Source organism: Mirounga leonina, unplaced genomic scaffold, assembly GCF_011800145.1.
Source record: "Mirounga leonina isolate KUSES-001 unplaced genomic scaffold, KU_Mleo_1.0 Mir_170, whole genome shotgun sequence".
In the NCBI taxonomy this organism is placed as follows: Eukaryota; Metazoa; Chordata; class Mammalia; order Carnivora; family Phocidae; genus Mirounga; species Mirounga leonina.
In genome coordinates, this window is record NW_023270433.1 from 20,802,786 (window position 1) to 20,823,177 (window position 20,392).

The 20,392-nt window shown below is 37.6% G+C and overlaps 1 protein-coding gene across 10 annotated transcripts in view; it reads left to right on the forward strand.

Annotated features, from left to right (window-relative positions):
• PTBP3 (polypyrimidine tract binding protein 3) overlaps positions 1-20,392 on the forward strand; it is a 124,422-nt gene that overhangs the window by 34,476 nt on the left and 69,554 nt on the right. For 4 of the 10 annotated variants that reach the window (XM_035016053.1, XM_035016057.1, XM_035016051.1 and 1 more), the window contains exon 2: positions 6,334-6,415. In XM_035016053.1, coding sequence (XP_034871944.1) covers positions 6,385-6,415 — 31 coding nt within the window. In that variant the 5' untranslated portion in view covers positions 6,334-6,384. Of the gene's footprint in view, positions 1-6,333; positions 6,416-13,216; positions 13,372-20,392 lie in introns of those variants that run through there. The other 6 variants (XM_035016054.1, XM_035016052.1, XM_035016059.1 and 3 more) reach the window with 3 other exon arrangements.

Below are 20,392 nucleotides of genomic sequence, written 5' to 3' on the forward strand. Positions count from 1 at the left end.
CCATTGTGTATATATACCACAACTTCATTAACCGTTCATTAATTGATGGACACTTGGGCAGTTTCCGTAATTTGGCCATTGTAGTTAACAGTACTATAAATATTGGGGTGCATGTATCCCTTTGAATTAGTATTTTTTTATCTTTGGGTAAATGCTCAGTGATATTGCTGGATTGTAGGGTAGTCCTATTTTTAACTTTTTGAGGAACCTCCATAATGTGTTACACAGTGATTGCACCAGTTTGCATTCCTCCCAACACTGCAAGAGGGTTCCCCTTTCTCCACATCCTTGCCAACACCTTTTGTTTCTCATGTTGTTAATTTTATTATTATTATTTTTAAAGATTTTATTTATTTATTTGACAGACAAAGCGAGAGAGGGAACACAAGCAGGGGGAGTGGGAGAGGGAGAAGCAGGCTCCCCACGGAGCAGGGAGCCCAATGTGGGACTCGATCCCAGGACCCTGGGATCATGACCTGAGCTGAAGGCAGTTGCTTAACCAACTGAGCCACCCAGGCGCCCTCATGTTGTTAATTTTAGGCATTCTGACAGCTGTGAGGTGATATCTTTTTGCAGTTTTGGTTTGCATTTCTCTCATGATGAGTGATGTTGAGTATGTTTTCATATTGTCTATTGGCTGTCTGTATGTCTTCTTTGAAAAAGTGTTCATGTCTTCTGCCTTTGTTTTAATTGGATTATTTGTTTTTTTGGGGTGTTGAGTAGTATCAGTTCTATATATTTTGGATACTAACCCTTTATTGGATATGTCATTTGCAAATACCTTCTCCCATTCCATGGGATGTCTTTTAGTTTTGTTGATTGTTTCCTTTGCTGTGCAGAAACTTTCTATTTTGATGGAGTCCCCATAGTTTATGTTTGCTTTCATCTCCCTTGTCTCAGGAGACCCAGCTAGAAAGAAGTTGCTATGGCTGATGTCAAAGAAGTTAGGATTTTTACAGTTTTTATGGTTTTTATTTTTTCAGGTCTCACATTTAGGTCTTTAATCCACTTTGACTTTATTTTTTATGTGGTGTAAGAAAAGTGGTCCAGTTTCATTCTTTTGCATGTTGCTGTCCAATGTGTCATTTAGTTTTTACCATATTTTTGAACTCAATATAAATGCAGTAATATAGTGTATATTCTTTTGTGACTGACTTCTTATGCTTGTGAGATTTATCTATGTTATTGTATGGAGCAGTAGTTCATTCTTATTGCTATAAAGCACTGAATGCATTTACAAAAATCTATCCATTCTGAGAAAGGGGAGCCCTCTTACACTGTTGGTGGGAGTGCAAGCTAGTGCAGCTACTCGGGAAAATAGTGTGGAGGTTCCTCAAAAAGTTGAAAATAGCTACCCTATGACCCAGCAATTGCACTACTAGGTATTTACCCCAAAGATACAAATGTAGTGATCTGAAGGGGCATCTGCATCCCAATGTTTATAGCAGCAATGTCCACAATAGCCAAACTATGGAAAGAGCCCAGATGTCCATTGACAGATGAATGGATAAAGAAGATGTGGGGGGGATGTGTGTATACACACACACACACACACACAATGGAATATTATGCAGCCATCAAAACAAATGAACTCTTGTCATTTGCAACAATGTGGATGGAACTAGGGGGTAATTATGCTAAGCGAAATAATTCAGTCAGAGAAAGACAGTTATATGATTTCACTCCTATGTGGAATTTAAGAAACAAAACAGGAGCATAGGGGAAGGTAGGGAAAAATAAAACAAGACGAAATCAGAGAGGGAGACAAACCATAAGAGACTCTTAATCATAGGAAACAAACTGAGGGTTGCTGGAGGGACGGGGGTAGGGGAATGGGATTAACTGGGTGATGGACATTAAGGAGGGCATGTGATGTAATGAGCACTGAGTGTTATATAAGACTGATGAATCACTGAACTGTACCTCTGAAACTAATAATACACTATATATTAATTGATTGAATTTAAATGAAAAAAATTTCTTCATTTACTTAAAAAAAAAATCTGTCCATTCTGTCATTGATAACATTTGGCTATTTCCAATTTGGTGAGTAGAAATAATGCTGCTAAGAACATTCTTATATGTTTAGGTTCACATAAGCATGCAGTCTCTTGAGTGTATCCATAGGAGTAGAATACATAAGGATTGTAGGATACTCATATATTCAACTTGAGTATATTCAGTTAGTTTTCCAGAGTTGTGCCAACTTGCACTCCAACTAGCAACATACTAGCTCTGATGCTCCACATTGTTATCAACTCTTGATATTGTCAGTCTTTTTTATTTTTATTTATTTATTTTTTTAAAGGTTTTATTTATTTGTCAAAGAGAAGGAGAGAACATAAGCAGGGGAAGCGGCAGGCAGAGGGAGAAGCAGGTTCCCCACTGAGCAAGGGGCCCGATGTGGGACCCAATCCCAGGACCCTGGGATCATGACCTGAGCCGAAGGCAGATGTTTAACGGACTGAGCCACCCAGCTGTCCCTTTTCAGTCTTTTTTAATATCTAGTATTTTATTATGGTTTTAACACTCATCTCTCTGATGACCAGTGGGGTTAAGCATCTTTTCATATGTTTATTGGATATGATATTAGTCATTTAGATATAGGTTAGAAAAATGTTTTTTTCTGGTTCACTTACAGTGTTGGTGGCTGTGGTGAAGCTCTGTGTTCTTATTCTGGAAGACAGGCTGAAAGAGCAGCCCGTCTTTGGAATATGCTCCTATTTCAGAGGGAAAGAGGAAAAAATTATCAGAAACTACTAATATCTTTTGAAGCTTCTGCTTGGATTTATCAAAGTTCATGTCTATTCATATCCCATAGGCCAAAGCATATCACAAAACCGTGCTCAGTGTCAGTGCGTGAGGGAAGTATTCTCTCACAAGAGGCATTGCAAGTCACATCACCATGGATGGGGGTGAAAAATCCTTTCACAGGAGAAGGAGAAAGCACAAATACTCTGGAACAAAAATAAAGTCTACTACTTTGTTAGGTGCCTGTTGAACTCTTGTCTTTTTCTCAGTGATTGCTAATGAGGTTTTTTTTCCTCCTTTTTTCTTTTTCTTAGTAAGTTCTGGATATAAAACTGGGTGGCTCAGGGGCACCTGGGTGGCTCAGTCGTTAAGGGTCTGCCTTCGGCTCAGATCATGATCTCAGGGTCCTGGGATCGAGCCCCGCATTGGGCTCCCTGCTCGGCAGGAAGCCTGCTTCTCCTCCCACTCCCCCTGCTTGTGTTCTTTCTCTCGCTTTGTCTCTCTCTGTCAAATAAATAAAATCTTTAACAACAACAACAAAAAAACTAAGTGGCTCAGTCGGTTAAGCGTCTGACTCTTGGTTTCGGCTCAGGTCATGATTTCAGGGTCCTGAGATGGATCCCCACTCAGTGGGCAGTCTGCTTGAGATTCTTTTTCCCTTCCCTCTCCCTCCCCCTTAGCTTTCCCTACTCTTGCGTGCTCTCTCTCAAATAGATAAATAAAATCTTAAAAAAAAAAATCAATAAAACTTGTTGGTTATATGTAGTGCAGATATTTTCTCCCACTCTTTAACTTGCCTTTTAAATCTCCTTATGTCTTTTGTTAAATAAAATTCTTTTTTTTTTTTAAATTGACATGTAGTGTCAGTTTCAGGTGTGCAACATAATGATTTGATATTGTGTATATTGTAAATAAAATTATTAATTTCAGTGTTATCTCATTTATCGGTATTTTTCCTTCATAATTGTGCTTTTGTGTCTTGTTTAAGAAATCTTTCCTTACTCCAAAATTATGAAGATACTCTTCTGTTATCTTCTAGAGTCTTTATTGTTTTGCCTTTTACATTTCAGTTTGCAGTCCTCTTAGAATTAGTGCTTAGTTGACATTTTAACATACTTTTGTAAGTCTAGGAAAAAGCTGAAGTGGTTTCAAATTAACTCAGTTTACATATAGAAACATACTGATACTAAACTCATGTATATGTAGAAAATATATCTATTAGTAACACCTCTTTTACCAAATCCTCAGAGATAAAAACATACTGGACATGTTTAAAATTTTTTTTTTTTTAAGATTTTATTTATTTATTTGAGACAGAATGAGAGAGAGAGAGAGAGCATGAGGGGGGGAGGGTCAGAGGGAGAAGCAGACTTCCTGCCGAGCAGGGAGCCTAATGCGGGACTCGATCCCGGGACTCCAGGATCATGAGCTGAGCCGAAGGCAGTCGCTCAACCAACTGAGCCACCCAGGCGCCCTGGACATGTTTAAATTTTTACTGCATTTAAAACTGCAGAAATTCATCTTTCTCCATAGTTGCAGGTAGCCAGTGAACCACAAAGTCTTTCCTATTTCAGATATCATCAGGAAGATAACATATGTTCCTTAAATGAGGCCTTAATCCTGGGCCTTCTCGAAGTTGAGGTTTTCATTTTTATTTCATCTTTTTTTTTTTTAAGATTTTATTTATTTGAGAGAGAGAGAATGAGAGACAGAGAGCATGAGAGGGAGGAGGGTCAGAGGGAGAAGCAGACTCCCCGCCGAGCAGGGAGCCCAACGTGGGACTCGATCCCGGGACTCCAGGATCATGACCTGAGCCGAAGGCAGTCGCTTAACCGACTGAGCCACCCAGGCGCCCTCATTTTTATTTCATCTTGTGTGCTTACTTAATTTCTTCCTCTTGTCCCAATTTGTCTGTATAAATTTCTAGTGAAGAACCAAGGGGAATAATATCTGGATGTTTAATACAGGAATTGTTTAAATAATTGTATTTCTATTATGCAAACACATTGGTGGTTTGCCTTTCTTTAGCAAAGGCTGAAGTTTCCTACGGTGGTACTTAATACCTAAACATTAAACATCTTTTGGAGAGTTATTACTATTCTAATATTTGTAGGAGAGTTTGGGGATTAAGTTTTATCATCCAGTAGACCAAAATACTTGATCTTAAGAATTGACCAAGTTAAACAAATAGTAACACTTGGAAATTGTTTTTAACTTTGTACATGGCATTTATTGTCCTTTGTAAATGTAAATTTTTTAATCTTTGTAATAGATCTTACGTTAAAATGAGAAGGCTTGTCTGACTTGTCTTTTAGCATTGACAGTTCAGCTTGCAATTGGTCAAAACTTTTTTTTTTTTTTTAAGATTTTATTTATTTGACAGAGAGACAGCGAGAGAGAGAACACAAGCAGGGGGAATGTGAGAGGGAAAAGCAGGCTTCCCGCGGAGCAGGGAGCCTGATGGGGGCTTGATCCCAGGACCCTGGGCTCATGACCTGAACCGAAGGCAGATGTTTATTGACTGAGCCACCAGGGCACCCTCAGTTGGTCAAAACTCTTACCTGTAGAAAAGAGTAAATTATTTTGGGCGCCTGGGTGGCTCAGATGGTTAAGCGTCTGCCTTCAGCTCAGGTCATGATCCCAGCGTCCTGGGATCGAGTCCCGCATCGGGCTCCCTGCTCCTTGGGAGCCTGCTTCTCCCTCTGCCTCTCTCTCTCTGTCTCTCATGAATAAATAAATAAAATCTTTAAAAAAAAAAAAAAAGAATAAATTATTTAAACAGTAGTTGTTTAAGAAATAGTACACATTAAAAATCATTTTGAACATTAGTGAAAAAAAATCACTGATTATAAAGGATTTGGTCAACATAGAAATAAATTTCATCTTTGTGTTCAACTTTAAAAAAATATATAGGTATCAAGAAGTTGGGATTCTTAGCGGGTACTACACAAGTTATTTGCATATGAGTACTTATAAATAAATATACTAGGGGTGCCTGGGTGTCTCAGTTGGTTAAGTGTCTGCCTTTGGCTCCGGTCATGATCCCAGGGTCCTGGGATTGGGTCCCATGTCCGGGTCCCTGCTCAGTTGGGAGCCGGCTTCTCCTTCTCCCCACCCCCACCTTGTGCTCTCTCTCTGACAAATAAATATGAAATCTTAAAAAAAAAATGTACTACAAAAACTTGACATCTTAATATACTTAAAATATACTAAATATACTTTAAAATAAATTGCAGGAATAGTTTCAGGGTGCAACCCCTAAATGTGATTTTTGGTACTTCAAATGTAACATCTGAAGATAGGGTTTGTTCAAAAAGGGTTGCAGGACTATGTTCCCCATTATGTGATAGCAGTTTTTGTTTTTGTTTTTTTTATAACTAACAACCATGTGGATATGCAGTAATTTTTCTTCTGTAAAATTTACTTCCAATCTTCATTTAGATGTTTTGATTCTTGAGGACTTCCCCTTAAATACCTTAATATTCAGACAAAGTAATATTATTAACTTGATATTTTTAGTAGTAAAGGTGGACCATTATCCAAGACTTGTTTTATTAACATAACACTGCCCTTGCTTTTCAGCGGGGATCTGATGAGCTTCTTTCTTCTGGTGTCATTAACGGACCTTTTACCATGAACAGTTCTACTCCTACAGGTGTGTATGGTGAGTTTTCATTTTTTTCAAAATCTAAAATGTTTTCTTTCCATGAGTTTCAAAAAAAATTTTTTACGGTGTTCTTAGTTTGCTCATCTTAAAAACATTTGTTGAAGTCCGTTATTTGTAATAGAACTAAAATTTATTGCAGTAAAGTTCACATAAATGAAATTACCAATTGTAGCTCTTAAATTTTAAGAATTAATTTGTATCTCATTTGATAATTACTTTTTTGATTGATGTTCTTTGTGATAAAACTGTCAATAACTTGGTGACCCAGAACAATTGAGTAAAAGAGCTATATTTAAAAGCTTGTGTTTAATGATGGTTTAGAATAATAGAAATATTAAAATTATAAGATCACATGATTTTTTAAAAATTGGAACATAATTTACATTCCATAAGTTACCACATGGTTTAAAAATAAGTGTTCTTGGGCACCTGGGTGGCTCAGACGGTTAAGCGTCTGCCTTCGGCTCAGGTCATGGTCCCGGGGTCCTGGGATTGAGCCCCACGTCAGGCTCCCTGCTGAACCAGAGGAGTGTGCTTCTCCCTCTCCCTCTGCTTACTGCTCCCCCTGCTTGTGCTCTCTCTCTAATAAAAAATAAAAAAATCTTTTAAAAAAAATAAAAATAAGTTCTTGAAATTTGGGGACTGTAAAATGAACTGGCAGAGTGCAGTACTGGAGGAAGAGTGAGCAGTTAAGAGGCTGCTGCTCTGTAGGATATCCCAGTAAGGGATGATAATTTGTCCTGGACCACTAGCAGTTGTGATAGAGAGAATGGGACAATTCACTGAAGGTGAAATTGATGGTAGCTGGTGATTAATTGAATGTTTGAATAAGGGATTCCATTGATGATTTATTTCCAGGTTTTGGACTTAGATAATTGGGTAGATGAATATTGGTGCCATTCATATAGAAAATATAGAAAGAAGTTGGACAACATAGGAGGTTCAGATTTTTGTATTTTGAATTTGAGGTTCCTTTGCAACATCCAAATGGAAGTGTTGGATAGTCATTGGGTTCTTCTGGTCTCAACATCAGAAGAGAAATTTGGAAGTTAGTATCCTCCACAGTTGAAAAGGCATGTAGAGTGGAGAGTTTCAGAAAAGGTCGGATTTTTATTTTTAAATATTTTACTTATTTATTAGAGAGAGAGAGAGAGAGCACACAATCAGGGGAGAGGGACAAGCAGGCTCCCCACTGAGTGGGGAGCCCAATGTGGGGCTCGATCCCAGGACCCTGGGATCATGATCTGAGCCAAAGGCATACGCCCAACCTACTGAGCCACCCAGGTGCCCCTGAAGGCCAGATTTTTATCCAAATGTTTTTGGAGTTATAGGGAATAGGAAATGAGTGGACCTCACTTTCCAGACCCTGAGCTACACGGTGTTTGGGAGAGTGAACAGCTTTTATATGAGGACTGTATAAGAGAAGTGGACTAGGTTCAGTTAAGGCAAAAGATGCAATGAAAATTCATTTAAGAGATTAAGAATATATGGGAATTGGTTAACCGTGGTACACTGCTCTACAGTACTAAATGGAAAGATTTTGTGGGCAGGACAGCAGCAGAGGATTTGTTGATGTAGAAGTGTGAACAGAGTAATATGAGCATGAAACTAAAGCTGTTTTCTCAAACTTGAGCTGGCATCAGAATCACCTGGAGGGCCTGTTAAAGCACAGTTCCTGAGTCCATACCCAGAATTTCTAATAAAGTAGATCTGAGGTGGGTCCTGAGAATTTGTATTTCCACAAGTTCCGGGTAATGGTGATGTTGCCATTTGAGGAACCATACTTTGAGAAATGCTGTATGAGGAAACAGTACAATCTGAAGTTTCTAAACCTGATTATCCTCCTGGTCTGGTAGGCTTGTAAGAAAATGTCTGTCCTTAGGGTGCCTGGGTGGCTCAGTTGATTAAGCATGTGACTCTTGATCTCAGCTCACGCCTTGATTTCGGTGTCGTTGAGTTCCAATCTCATGTTGGGCTCCACACTGGGCATGGAGCCTACTTTTAAAAAAAAAGTCCTTACTCCTAGAGTTACAGTACATCTAGAGTGGGACCCATTATGTTTGCTCTTATTTTAAAAACAGGTCACTTTGTTTGGTCACGTTTATGAACTATCAGGATGGATAACCAGAAAGATTTCATGCTGGTTGATTGATTACTTAGGAAAAGAGAGAAATATGAAATGGGAGTTTAGCTGGCAGCAGCAGTTCTGTTTTGCTTTTATGTTTTGAATTTCTTATATCCCATTCTGTTCAGTGTTTTTCTTCCTGAAGCATATCCTCTTCAGTAGCTGTTTCCGCAAAGCTCTATAAATGGTAACTTCTCAGACTTTGACTAAAAATGTCTATTTCATTATCACTATTCAATGTTAGTTAGCTATTTTGAATTTTAGGTTGACAGTTATTTTCTCTTAACACATTGAAGGTACTGTTTATTATTCTTTTGGCTTCTGTTGTTTAGAAATCTGTTGTCAGTCTTCGTTATTACTTTGTAGGTAAAATTACTTCTCTTTAGTTATTTTTAAACATTTTTCTCTTTATTTTTGTTCACTGGTTTAACTAGCTATTTGTAGGTATGGATCACAAGTTCTCAACATCCAGGATGTTCACTAAAATAGCTTGGGAAGCTTTGAGGAAAATATAGATACCTTGACCTACCCCACACCAATTCTAAAATATCGGGGTTGGGGGGCAGGCAATGGAGGTCTAGGCAATGTTTTTTGTTTATTTTTAAAGCTTCTTAGTTGACTTAACTTTCATTTATCCTGCTTAGGAGTGACCCAGCTCTTCCCAGAACTGCCTCCTCCTGAAACTCCAGTTAGACATGTATAGGACCTTTCCATTCAGGCCTGCATTTGTTTTAACCTCATACATTCATTGTCATGTCTTTCTCCTTAAGGTCCTATATTTTGTATAATTTCCTTAAAATGGTTTTCTGATTGACTCATTCTCTATTCAGCTTTGTCTAATGTGCTGTTTAATCCTTCTATTAAATATTTGCTTATAGTCTAGTGTTTTTCCTTGTGTGAGTCATAATTTTTAGCTGAATTGTTTTTTCTTCTGTGAGAATCTCTAAGGTGTTTTGTGTTTGCTCTGCTAGACTTTCTAAGGTATCACCAGCCCCTAACATGTTCTAATGTATAGGTTAATTTATTGCCTTGGAGATTCTTATACCAGAGGAAGAGAAAATTCAGAATCCAAACATTCACATTTTCCCATCAGAATCTGACCAGAGAGAGGCTTCTTTTTTAAACACGTTTGAAAAATGAGATTTCGCTTTCTTTTTTTCTTGATGAGAAATTTCTAATTTTAGTTTGCTTTCACTGAGGGGCTTGGCTGTTGACATGACATTGGGAAATTTCACTTTTTTTTTGAAGTCACTTATACAGCAAAAATATTTTTGTGTTATTTGATCTAATATTTGCAAATTTCTCTTAAAGCACTAAAATTTCAAGATTTAGGTGCTCCATTCCTTGACTATAATAAAGATTCCTAGTTGATTTTGAACAAATTTGGGGAGAAAGGTTTTAGGGCTCATTTACAAAAGAGTTTTTAATCCCTGCGTGAGGTAGTTTTTCAAAGATACAGAAATTTTAAAAATCACATTGATAATGGGTAGGTGAAAGAGCCAGGCGTCCTGTTATGCTGAAGGGACCTTTATGGTATTCAGTATAATCTTATCACAAAGTTTTTATGGTTCATTTAATCTAAATGTGGATTTAAAAAATAATTTCTAAAATTTGATGACTATAGTATCTCTGTTAGTAGAATATTGCTTGTTTGGTAAAGGAGTTATGTATGTACCAAACCAATTGCAGGTACACGTCTGCCCCATAGGACTGTCAGAACAGTATTTTTATCATGACACTGTTGCACCAAAACTTCTGTTTGTATTATTACCTCACAAAAAGTTGATCTTTAATGTAGAACTTTTTTTTTTTTTTTTGAGAGGGAGGAAGGAGGGGCAGAGGGGGAGAGAGAAAAAAATCTTAAGCAGGCTCCATGCCCAGCACGGAGCCTGACTTGGTGCTCAGTCTCACGACCCTGAGATCATGACCTGAGCCAAAATTGAGTCAGATGCTTAACAGAGTGAGCCACCCAGACACCCCTTTAATGTAGAACTTTTTTAAAACTCAGTTTTCATTAGTATTAGATATTTCACTTGATAGAATGACTTCCCAAAAGCTTTATTTTTATTCCATTGAAATGATTCAACATTCAGTCATTATTGGGTAATAACTGATTTTTCACTGTTAGCAGATGATGATAAAACTGATATAATTTAGCTGCTGGCAAAGTTCTATTAATGGGATCAACATATTAACACCTGTTACTTTACACATGGAGAAGAAACTTCTCAAGTTAAATTAATTCAGAATTACACATTTGTGGTTTTACTGCAAAGACATCAAATGGAATTGGTGATAAGCACAGTTGTGCCTTTCCTTCTGGGAACCTGACCTGTGATCTCATGTTTGTAGGTCTTATTTTATGTCCTTTGATAATTATGAAAATGTTTTACACGTTTCTTCATGAATTGTATATTTCTCTTTTTAAACTTAATCTTAGGAATTATGGTAGAGACTATTGTGTACCCTAATACTTTTCTGTTTTCTTTAGTGACAACACTAATTTTTAACTGGGCATGTTGCCTCCCAAATTAAACAGCTACTTTTCAGTCTTCCTTATACCTAGGCGTGGTCATGTGTTTAAGTCCTGGCTAATGAGATACAAGTGGAAGTTATAGAAGTTACTTCTGGAACATCTCTACATGGTTGCAGTTTTCCTCTTTTATCATACTGCCTGCGGGAGTTCCAGCTTCCATCTTAGGTGATGAGGATGAGGGCTGCACCCTAACAGAAAGACAAGTAGAACCTGAGTCACTGATAACTTTGTATGTCACCATTCCAGATTTGGAATTTCTATAGTTAGACTTTTTACGTGAGCAGTGATTTTTTTTTTTTTTAAAGCAGCCCTTATTTGAAATATATTATTTTATGCAGGACTATGATTTCAGATAAAAGTAAACAAATGAGGTGAGCCCTGTAATCATCCTGGCATTTTTTCTGGACTCTATGTAAGACTGGGGGGATCCCAGGAAAACATGGCAGAATTGCTGAGTTAAGAGACAGAGATCCAAGTTTGGGAAGGCTGAGGCAACTGGGAGCTATGGAAGCAGTGTATGGAAAAGAAGGGAGCTCTGTGAGAAAAGTGCTCCAGAAATCTCCTTTTGAATCTGTTGCCAAGTAGTAAGCCACACCTGCCTTACCAATAACAGTACACCAGCTCTAACATAAAGGCTACTACTCTAAACCTACTCTAACAAAGCTTAAAAACAAGCTCTAAAACAATTGCCTGATCTGAAAGTACCTTTTTTTCCAGAAAAGAATCTGGCACATTAAAGGAATAAAACAAATTCTAGTGCTCACAGTGTTGACTGTTCAATCAAAAATTGCCAAACATGGAAAGAACCACAAACTGTGACCCATAACCAGGAGGAAAATCAGTCAACAGAAGGAGACCTAGGTGGGGCACCTGGGTGGCTCAGTCAGTTGAGTGTCCAACTCTTGGTTTCATTTCAGGTCATGGTCTCAGGGTTGGGAGATCGAACCTCATATTGGGCTCCACACTCAGAGTGGAGTCTGCTTGGGATTCTTTCCCCCTTCATCTCCCTCCCCGTGTCTTCCTCTGCTCTTGTGCGTGCATGCGCATGCTTTCATGCGCTCTCTCCCCGCCACAAATAAATAAATAAAACCTTAAAAAAAAAAGAGACCTAGGAGATGGCAGAGATAATGAAATTAGCAGATTTGGACTTTGAAATGGTTATTAAAAGTATGTTTAAGGATTTAAACTATTAGTGTAATAAGGAGAAAAATGGAACTTCTAAAGGTAAGAATATGTCTAAAAAACACATGGCATGGCATTAATAGCACATGTTTTCTGCGGAATAAATGATAAGTCAATTTAAAGACAGCAGTGGCGGGGGGCCTGGCTGGCTTAGTTAGTGGAGCACATGACTCTTGATCTCTGGGTTGTGAGTTCGAGCCCCACATTGAGTGGAGAGATTACTTAAAAATAAAATCCTAAATAAATAGATAGATAGATAGAAAGAAAGAAGACTAAAGCACATAGACCAAAAAGGATTGAGAAAGAAATGAACAGTCTTCAGTAAACTATAGAAAAAAATCAGGTGGTCCAAACATATGTGTAATTCAGGTCCCAGAAAGGAAGATGGGGGCAGGGAAGCATATATACCTGAAGAAATAATGACTGAAAATATTCCAAATATAGTAGAATCTATGAAGCCACATAACTAAGAAGTTCAATGAACCACAAGCAGGATAAATACAGTGAAAATCTCACCAAGGCTCATCATAATCAAATTCTTGAAAACCAGGAATGCAAAACAAATCTTAAAAGTAGCCAGAGGGGAAAAAGCCCCATTTTATTCAGTAGAACAAAGGTAAGAATGATACAAAATTTTTTGTCTAAACTGTAAGCAAGAAGACAACAGAGTAACATCTTTAAAGTGCTAAAAATAAATAAATCCTCTATGTCCATTTAAAGTTTCAAAAATGAAGTTAAAATCAAACTTTCTTTGAGGCATACAAGAGCTGAGAGCATTCGTCAGTAACAGATGTCTGTTACATGAAATGGTGAAGGAAATTCTTCAGACTTGAGGAAAATGATACCAGGTGGAAACTTGGGTCTGTACAAAATGGTAAATATCCACAAAGTGGATATATGACTTCTCCCTCCTTTTTTTTTTTTTTTTTGGTTTGTTTTGTTTTGTAAATTTAAGATAATTGAAGGAGGATTCTGGGAATAGTGGAGTAAGAAGCACCAGGAATCTGACTCCCTACCTAGACAACAATTGCACTGACAGACTCTTTCTGTAATTTGGAACTCTGGAATCTATTGAAAGCTTGCAAGTTGTTCCAGAGGAAGACTTAGAAGGTAAATTGTGTTTTATTTTGGTCAATTTCAGCTCTTAGCACAGTAGCAGCCACCCATCCTCTGCTCTTTTTTTTTTTTTTTTTTTTTTTTTTTAAGATTTTATTTATTTGGGAGACAGAGAAAGAGAAAGCACGAGCCAGGGGAGGGAGGTGGGGGACTGGGTGGAGGGGGAGAGGCAGAAGCAGGCTCCCCGATGAGCAGGGAGCCCAATGCGGGGCTCCATCTCAGGACCCTGGGATCATGACTTGAGCCAAAGACACTTAACCGACTGAGCCACCCAGGTGCCCCCCAGTAGGTACGTACATGTTCCAGAAGCAGCTTATAAATAGCTTGAGGGAGCCAACATGGTTAGAAATGACCATGTCCTCTTAATTTTCAGGAATCTGTGTTCTGATTGTTAATTGCTTCTTCTGAGCGCACAGTTGCAGACAAAGAGGCAGGCAGCCATTGTCTTTGCATCTCCTCCTATTGTAGCAAACTATCCCCCCTCCTCCTATGACTTCTAGTGAATTCAAAGAGCTGGCACTCTTTCCCTCTCCTTTCATTTTTCCTCTTTCACCCTTTTTGGGAGTGAGATATTAAAGACTAAGACATTAAAAAACAACTGCATCTATAGGGAAAATTAGAAAGTGATAGTACATGCCTGGGAAAAGGCTCAAAGAAACCAGAGAAGATCTTAAATTTACATAAACCCAAGGCTGATTCTTGGTACAGAGATAACTTACGACAATCAAAAAACAAAAAACAGTAGCAAAAACTTAGAAGACCCTGAAGAAGGGGAAGAATCTGATTTCCAGAGTTACCACAGTCCCAAATTATTTTTTAATAAAGATTTTATTTTATTTTAAAGATTTATTTATTTTAGAGAGAGAGGGAGAGTGTGTGCCAAGTGGGTGGAGGGATAGAGGGATAGAATCTTGAAGCAGACTCCCCATTGAGCACAGAGCCCGATTTGGGGCTCAATCCCATGACCCATGCCTGAGTCAAAACCAAGAAGTCAGATGCTTAACCAACTGAGCTACCCCAGGCACCCCAATAAAGATTGCATTTTTAAGTAATCGCTTCAGCCAACATGGGGCTTGAACTTACAGTCCTGAGATCAAGAGTCAGATGCTTCACTGACTGAGCCAGCCAGGTGTTCCACCACAGCCCCAGATTTGTTGAAAAACATGAGTATAAACATCCAAGAAGCTCCAAGTAAGGTGAACTCAAGGAGACCCACATGAGACATATATAATCAAACTTTCCATAGACAAAGAATCTTGAAAGCCAAAAGAGAGAATCAACTCAGCACATACAAGGGATCCTCAATAAGAATATGAGCATGTTTCTCATCAGAAACTTTGGGGACCAGAAAGCAGTGAGCCTAAAAGAATGAAGATTTAATTTTTTTTTTTAGTCCTGTGTTTGGCAAAACTGTCCTTCAAAAGTGTCTTTGTTTGTGTTTTAGTTTAAATAAATTTGATTTAAAAAAATAAATTAGATCATTTATGTGTAACACACTTGACTCTAAAGTCCAATCACAGATTAAGGAAAAAAAAGAGGGCTGCCTGGCTGTCTCGATTTGTGGAATGTGTGACTTCTGATCTTGGGGTTGTGAGTTCAAGCCCCATGTTCGAGGTAGAGGTCCTAAGGGGCACCTGGGTGGCTCAGTTGGTTAAGCATCTGCCTTTGGCTCAGGTCATAATCCCACAGTCCTGGATTGAGCCCCATGTTGGGCTCCCTGCTCATTGGGGAGTCTGCTTCTCCCTCTCCCCCCTCCCCCTTCTCCTTTTGCCCCTCCCTCCAGTCATGTGCACACACGTGCCCTCTCTCTCTCACTCTCAAATAAGTAAAGTCTTAAAAAAGATGTGTGTATACACACACATACATACACATATGGAATGGAATGTTATTCAGCCATAAAAAAAGAATGAAATATTGCCATTTGCAATGACGTGGATGGTGCTAGAGAGTATTATGCTAAGCAAGATAGAAAACAAGAAATACCGTATGATATCCCACCAACAGTGCATGATGGTTCCTTTTTCTGCACATTGTCACCAACACCTATTCTTTCTTGTGTTACTGATTTTAGCCATTCTGACAGGTGTGAGGTGATATCCCATTGTAGTTTTGATTTGCATTTCCCTGATGGTAAGTGATGATGAGCATCTTTTCATCTGTTGACCATCTGCATGTCTTCCTTGGAAGAAATGTCTGTTCATGTCTTCTCATTTTTTAATTGGATTATTTGTTTGTTGGGTGTTGAGCTTTATAAGTTCTTTATATATTTTGGATACTAACCCTTTATTGGATATGTCATTTGTAAATAACTTCTCTCATTTCGTAGGTTGTCTTTTAGTTTTGTTGATTGTTTACTTTGCTGTGCAGAAGCTTGATTTTGCTGTAGTACCAATAATTTATTTTTTCTTTTGTTTCCCATGCCTCATTAGACATACCTAGAAAGAATTTGCTACAGCCAATATCCAAGAAGTTACTGTCTGTGTTCTCTTCTAGGATTTTTATGGTTTCAGGCCTCACATTTAGGTCTTTAATCCGTTTTGACTTTATTTTTGTGTGTTGTGAAAGAAAGTGGGCCAGTTTCATCCTTTTGCATGTTGCTGTCCAGTTCTCCCAACACCATTTGTTGAAGAGACTCTTTTTTTCCCATTGGATATTCTTTCCTGCTTTGTCAAAGATTAATTGACCATATGGTTGTGGGTGTATTTCTGGGTTTTCTTTCTGTTCCAATGATCTGTATGTCGGTTTTTGTGCCAGTACCATAGTGTTTTCATTACTACAGCTTTGTAATATAACTTGAAGTCTGGAATTGTGGTATCTCCAGCTTTACTTTTCTTTTTCAAGATTGCTTTGGCTGTTTGGGGTCTTTGGTGGTTCCATACCAGATTTTAGAGGATTGTTTGTTCTAGTTCTATGAAAACTGCTGTTGGTATTTTGATAGGGATTGCATTAAATGTGTAGATTGCTTTGGGTAGTGTAGACATTTTAACAGTATTTGTTCTTCCAGTCTGTGAGCATGGAATGTTTTTCCATTTCTTTGTGTTCCCTTCCATTTCTTTCATCAGTGTTTTATAGTTTTCAAAGTACAGGCCTTTCACAAGAGCTGCATTTTTAAAAATGTTACTAATATAAAAACTAGCATGTGACTTATTTGTAGCTCTACATTTTTTCCCATGTAATTTAGGAGACTAATGCATTTAAAAGAATTTTTAGTTCGTGTTTTGGGGCACACGTGTATAAGATTATAGTATTGTAACATCAGCAACAGAAAAGGTTGGGGATAGAGGTGTAAAGGAACAGAGTTTTTGTATGTTACTGAAGATAAGCTGGCATAAATTCAGATTAGAGTGTTACAACTTGAAGATATGAAGTATAATCCCCATGATAACTACAAAGAAAATAGCTGTAGAATATGCACAAAAGGAAGTGAGAGTACTTGAAGTCATAGAGACAGGGAGTAGAATGGTGGTTGCAGGGGCTGGAGGAAGAGGGAAATAGAAGGAGTTACTGTTTAATGAGTATAGAATTTCAGTTTTATGTGATGAAAAGAGTTACTGAAATGGATGGTGATGATAGCTGCACAACATTATGAATGTGTTTAATACTACTAAATTCTACATTTGAAAATGGTTAGGATAGTGAATTTTGCTATGTGATTTTACTACAGTAAAAAGAAGGAAAGAAAGGGGAAAAAAGTATAGATTCCTCTCTATGGAAAGGTCTCCCAAGATACATTAAGTGTTGGGGTGCCTGGGTGGCTCAGTTGGTTAGGCGTCTGCCTTTGGCTTGGGTCATGATCCCAGGGTCTTAGGGTTGGGCCCCACGTCGGGCTCCCTGCTCGGTGGGGAATCTTAAAAAAAAAAAAAAAGATACGTTAAGGGATGCCTGGGTGGCTCAGTCGGTTAAGCATCTGCCTTTGGCTCAAGTCGTGATCCCGGGGTCCTGGGATCGAGTCCCGCATCGGGAGCCTGCTTCTCCCTCTGCCTGCCGCTTCCCCTGCTTGTGTGCTTGCTCTCTCTGACAAATAAATAAATAAAATCTTTAAAAAAAAAAAAAAAGATTAAGTGTATAAAACATGATGTAAAAAGAAAAAAAGATAATTGACTATTTAAAGCAAGATAATAGTAATATATTTGGGGGTTATAGCATATGTGAAAAGTAAAATAAAAGACGGTAACACAAAGGTTTTGATGAGGGAAATAGACATATACTTTGAAAAGTTCTTACATTATACCTAGGTTTTACCATTTGAAGGTGGACTGTGGCAAGTTCAAGATGCATATTGATGATTTATCCCCAGTGCAGTCACTTAAACAAAAGTAAACAAAGAGTATAAAGATTCTAGTTAAAAAACAGAGATTAGGGGCGCCTGGGTGGCTCAGATGGTTAAGCGTCTGCCTTCAGCTCAGGTCATGATCCCAGGGTCCTGGGATCGAGCCCCACATCGGGCTCCTGGCTTAGCAGGGAGTCTGCTTCTCCCTCTCCCTCTACCTCTCCCACTGCTCATGCTCTCTCTCTCTCTGTATCTCTGTGTCTCAAATGAATAAATAAAATCTTTAAAAATATATATATTTTTTATAAAAAAGCAGAGATTATCTGCCTTTTATGTTTATATGTTTCATTTATGCATGACATAGTGCCTTTTCTTGAAAAATTGATTCCTTTATTATGAAATGTCTCCTCATCCCTGGTAATATTCCCTTTCCTGAGGTCTGCTTTATTCAATACCAGTACAGCCACTCAGCTCTGTTGTGCTTCCTGTTTACATACTTATCTTCTTCCATTCCTTTTACTTTGAACCTGAGATTTTATATTTAAAATGAATTTCTTCTGGGACACTTGGCTGGCTCAGTCAGTAGAGCATGTGATTCTTGGTCTTGGGGTTGTGAGTTCAAGCCCCACATTGGGTGTAGAGATTACCTAAAAATAAAACTTTTTTAAAAAATGGATTTCTGGGGCGCCTGAGTGGCTCAGTCGTTAAGCGTCTGCCTTCGGCTCAGGTCATGATCCCAGGGTCCTGGGATCAAGCCCCACATCGGGCTCCCTGCTCCGCGGGAAGCCTGCTTCTCCCTCTCCCACTCCCCCTGCTTGTGTTCCCTCTTTCACTGTGTCTTTCTGTCAAATAAATAAAATCTTTAAAAAAAAAAAATGGATTTCTTCTTCATATCATATAATTGCGTCTTGCTTTTACCAGACTGATAAACTCTACCTTTTATTTGGAATCTTTTGCCATTTCCACTTAATAAAATTATTTGACCTGGTTGGTTCTGAGCCTGCCATCTTGCTATTTGTTTTCTATTTGTCCCATTTATTCTTTGTTTCCTAGCTTTCTTTAGGCCATTTTTTTAATATTTATTATTTATCATTTTGTGTTCCATTGTATTTATTTGTATTTCTTGGTAAGTGTATATATACCTTGAAAAAATATGTATAATTTTAATACATAATAATATATAAAAATATGTAAAGTATATATGATTTTTATTTGCAATATATATAATTTTATATATAGCATGATTTTTATTTATAATATATCATTTTTATTTATAATCAATATATAAATATATAAATTGTTATATATATACACACTTAATTACAGAGCTTCAAAATATATAAAATGAAAGCTTATAGAACTAAATAAATAGACAAATTCACAGTTATAGCTGGAGATTTCAAAACTTCTATCTCAGTAATTGGTAGCATAGTAAATAGAAAATCAGGACACAGAAGAGGGGTTGACAGACTGTGACATGTGGGCCAAATCTGTCTTATTTGCCCATTTTTATATTCCGTGTGATCTAAGACTGATTTTTACATTTTTAAATTGTGAAAAAAATAAAGAACAATATTCTGAGATACATGAAGCTTATATGAAATAGAAATTTCAGTGTTTATACATAAAACTTTATTTGAACCCAGGCACACTCCTTTATGTGTAGTGGTAGCATGGTGCTTCCATGCTACCACTGTAGAGTTAAATAGATGCAACAGAGATTATATGTCTCACAAAACCTAAAATATTTATGTAGCCCTTTAAGAAAAAGTTTGTACATCCCCTAATATAGACGTTTTGAACACTAATAACCAGCTTGTTTTAATTGACAATGGAACGGTTTCTGTAACACTATTAGAATACACATTTTTTTAAGTTCACATGAAATAGTCACCAAGATAGGCTATATTTGGATCCTAAAACAAGTCTCAGTGAAGGTGAATGCATTAAAATTATATAGGGTTAGTTCTCTTACTTCATTAAAATTATATTAGAAATCAAAAAAGTATAATCCTCAATATATGGGGGAAATTTTCCAAATTACTTATAGAAAAGGTAACACTTAACCCATGGATCAAATATGTCACAAAGGAAATTAGAAAATATTTTGAATTGAATTAAAATGAAAACAGAATTTACTAAACTTTGAAGGGTGCAGCTAGAACTGTTCTTAGAAGGAAACTTAATAGCTTTAAATGTTTATATTAGAAAAGAAAAAGGTATAAAATGAATTATCTACGCTTCTAAGCATAGCAGAGAAAAGTAAGTGAAACTCCCAAGTAAATAGGATGAAAATATTAAATATGAGGAGCTTAGATTAAGGACATAGAAAACAAGCAGTAGAGAAAAAATCATGAAACCAATAGTTTTTTTTTTATAGGTCAATAAAATTGATAAACTTCTAGGTTTATCAATGAGAGAAATTACCAACATCAAGAATGCTTCTATACATTAAAAGGCTAGTGTTACAGACTGAATGTATACCTCCCAAATTCATGTGTGTAAGGCCCAATCTTCAATGTGATGGTATATGGAAATGGGGCCTTGGAGTTGGAGCCCTCATAATGGAATTAGTGTCCTTACAAAGAGATACCGGAGAGCTTGCTCTTGCCTCCATCCCTGCCATGTGAGGACACTGAAAAGGTGCCTTGTCTATAAGCCAGGAAAAGAGTCCTCATTAGAAATTGAAATGCTGGGCGCCTGGGTGGCTCAGTTGGTTGGGCGACTGCCTTCGGCTCAGGTCAT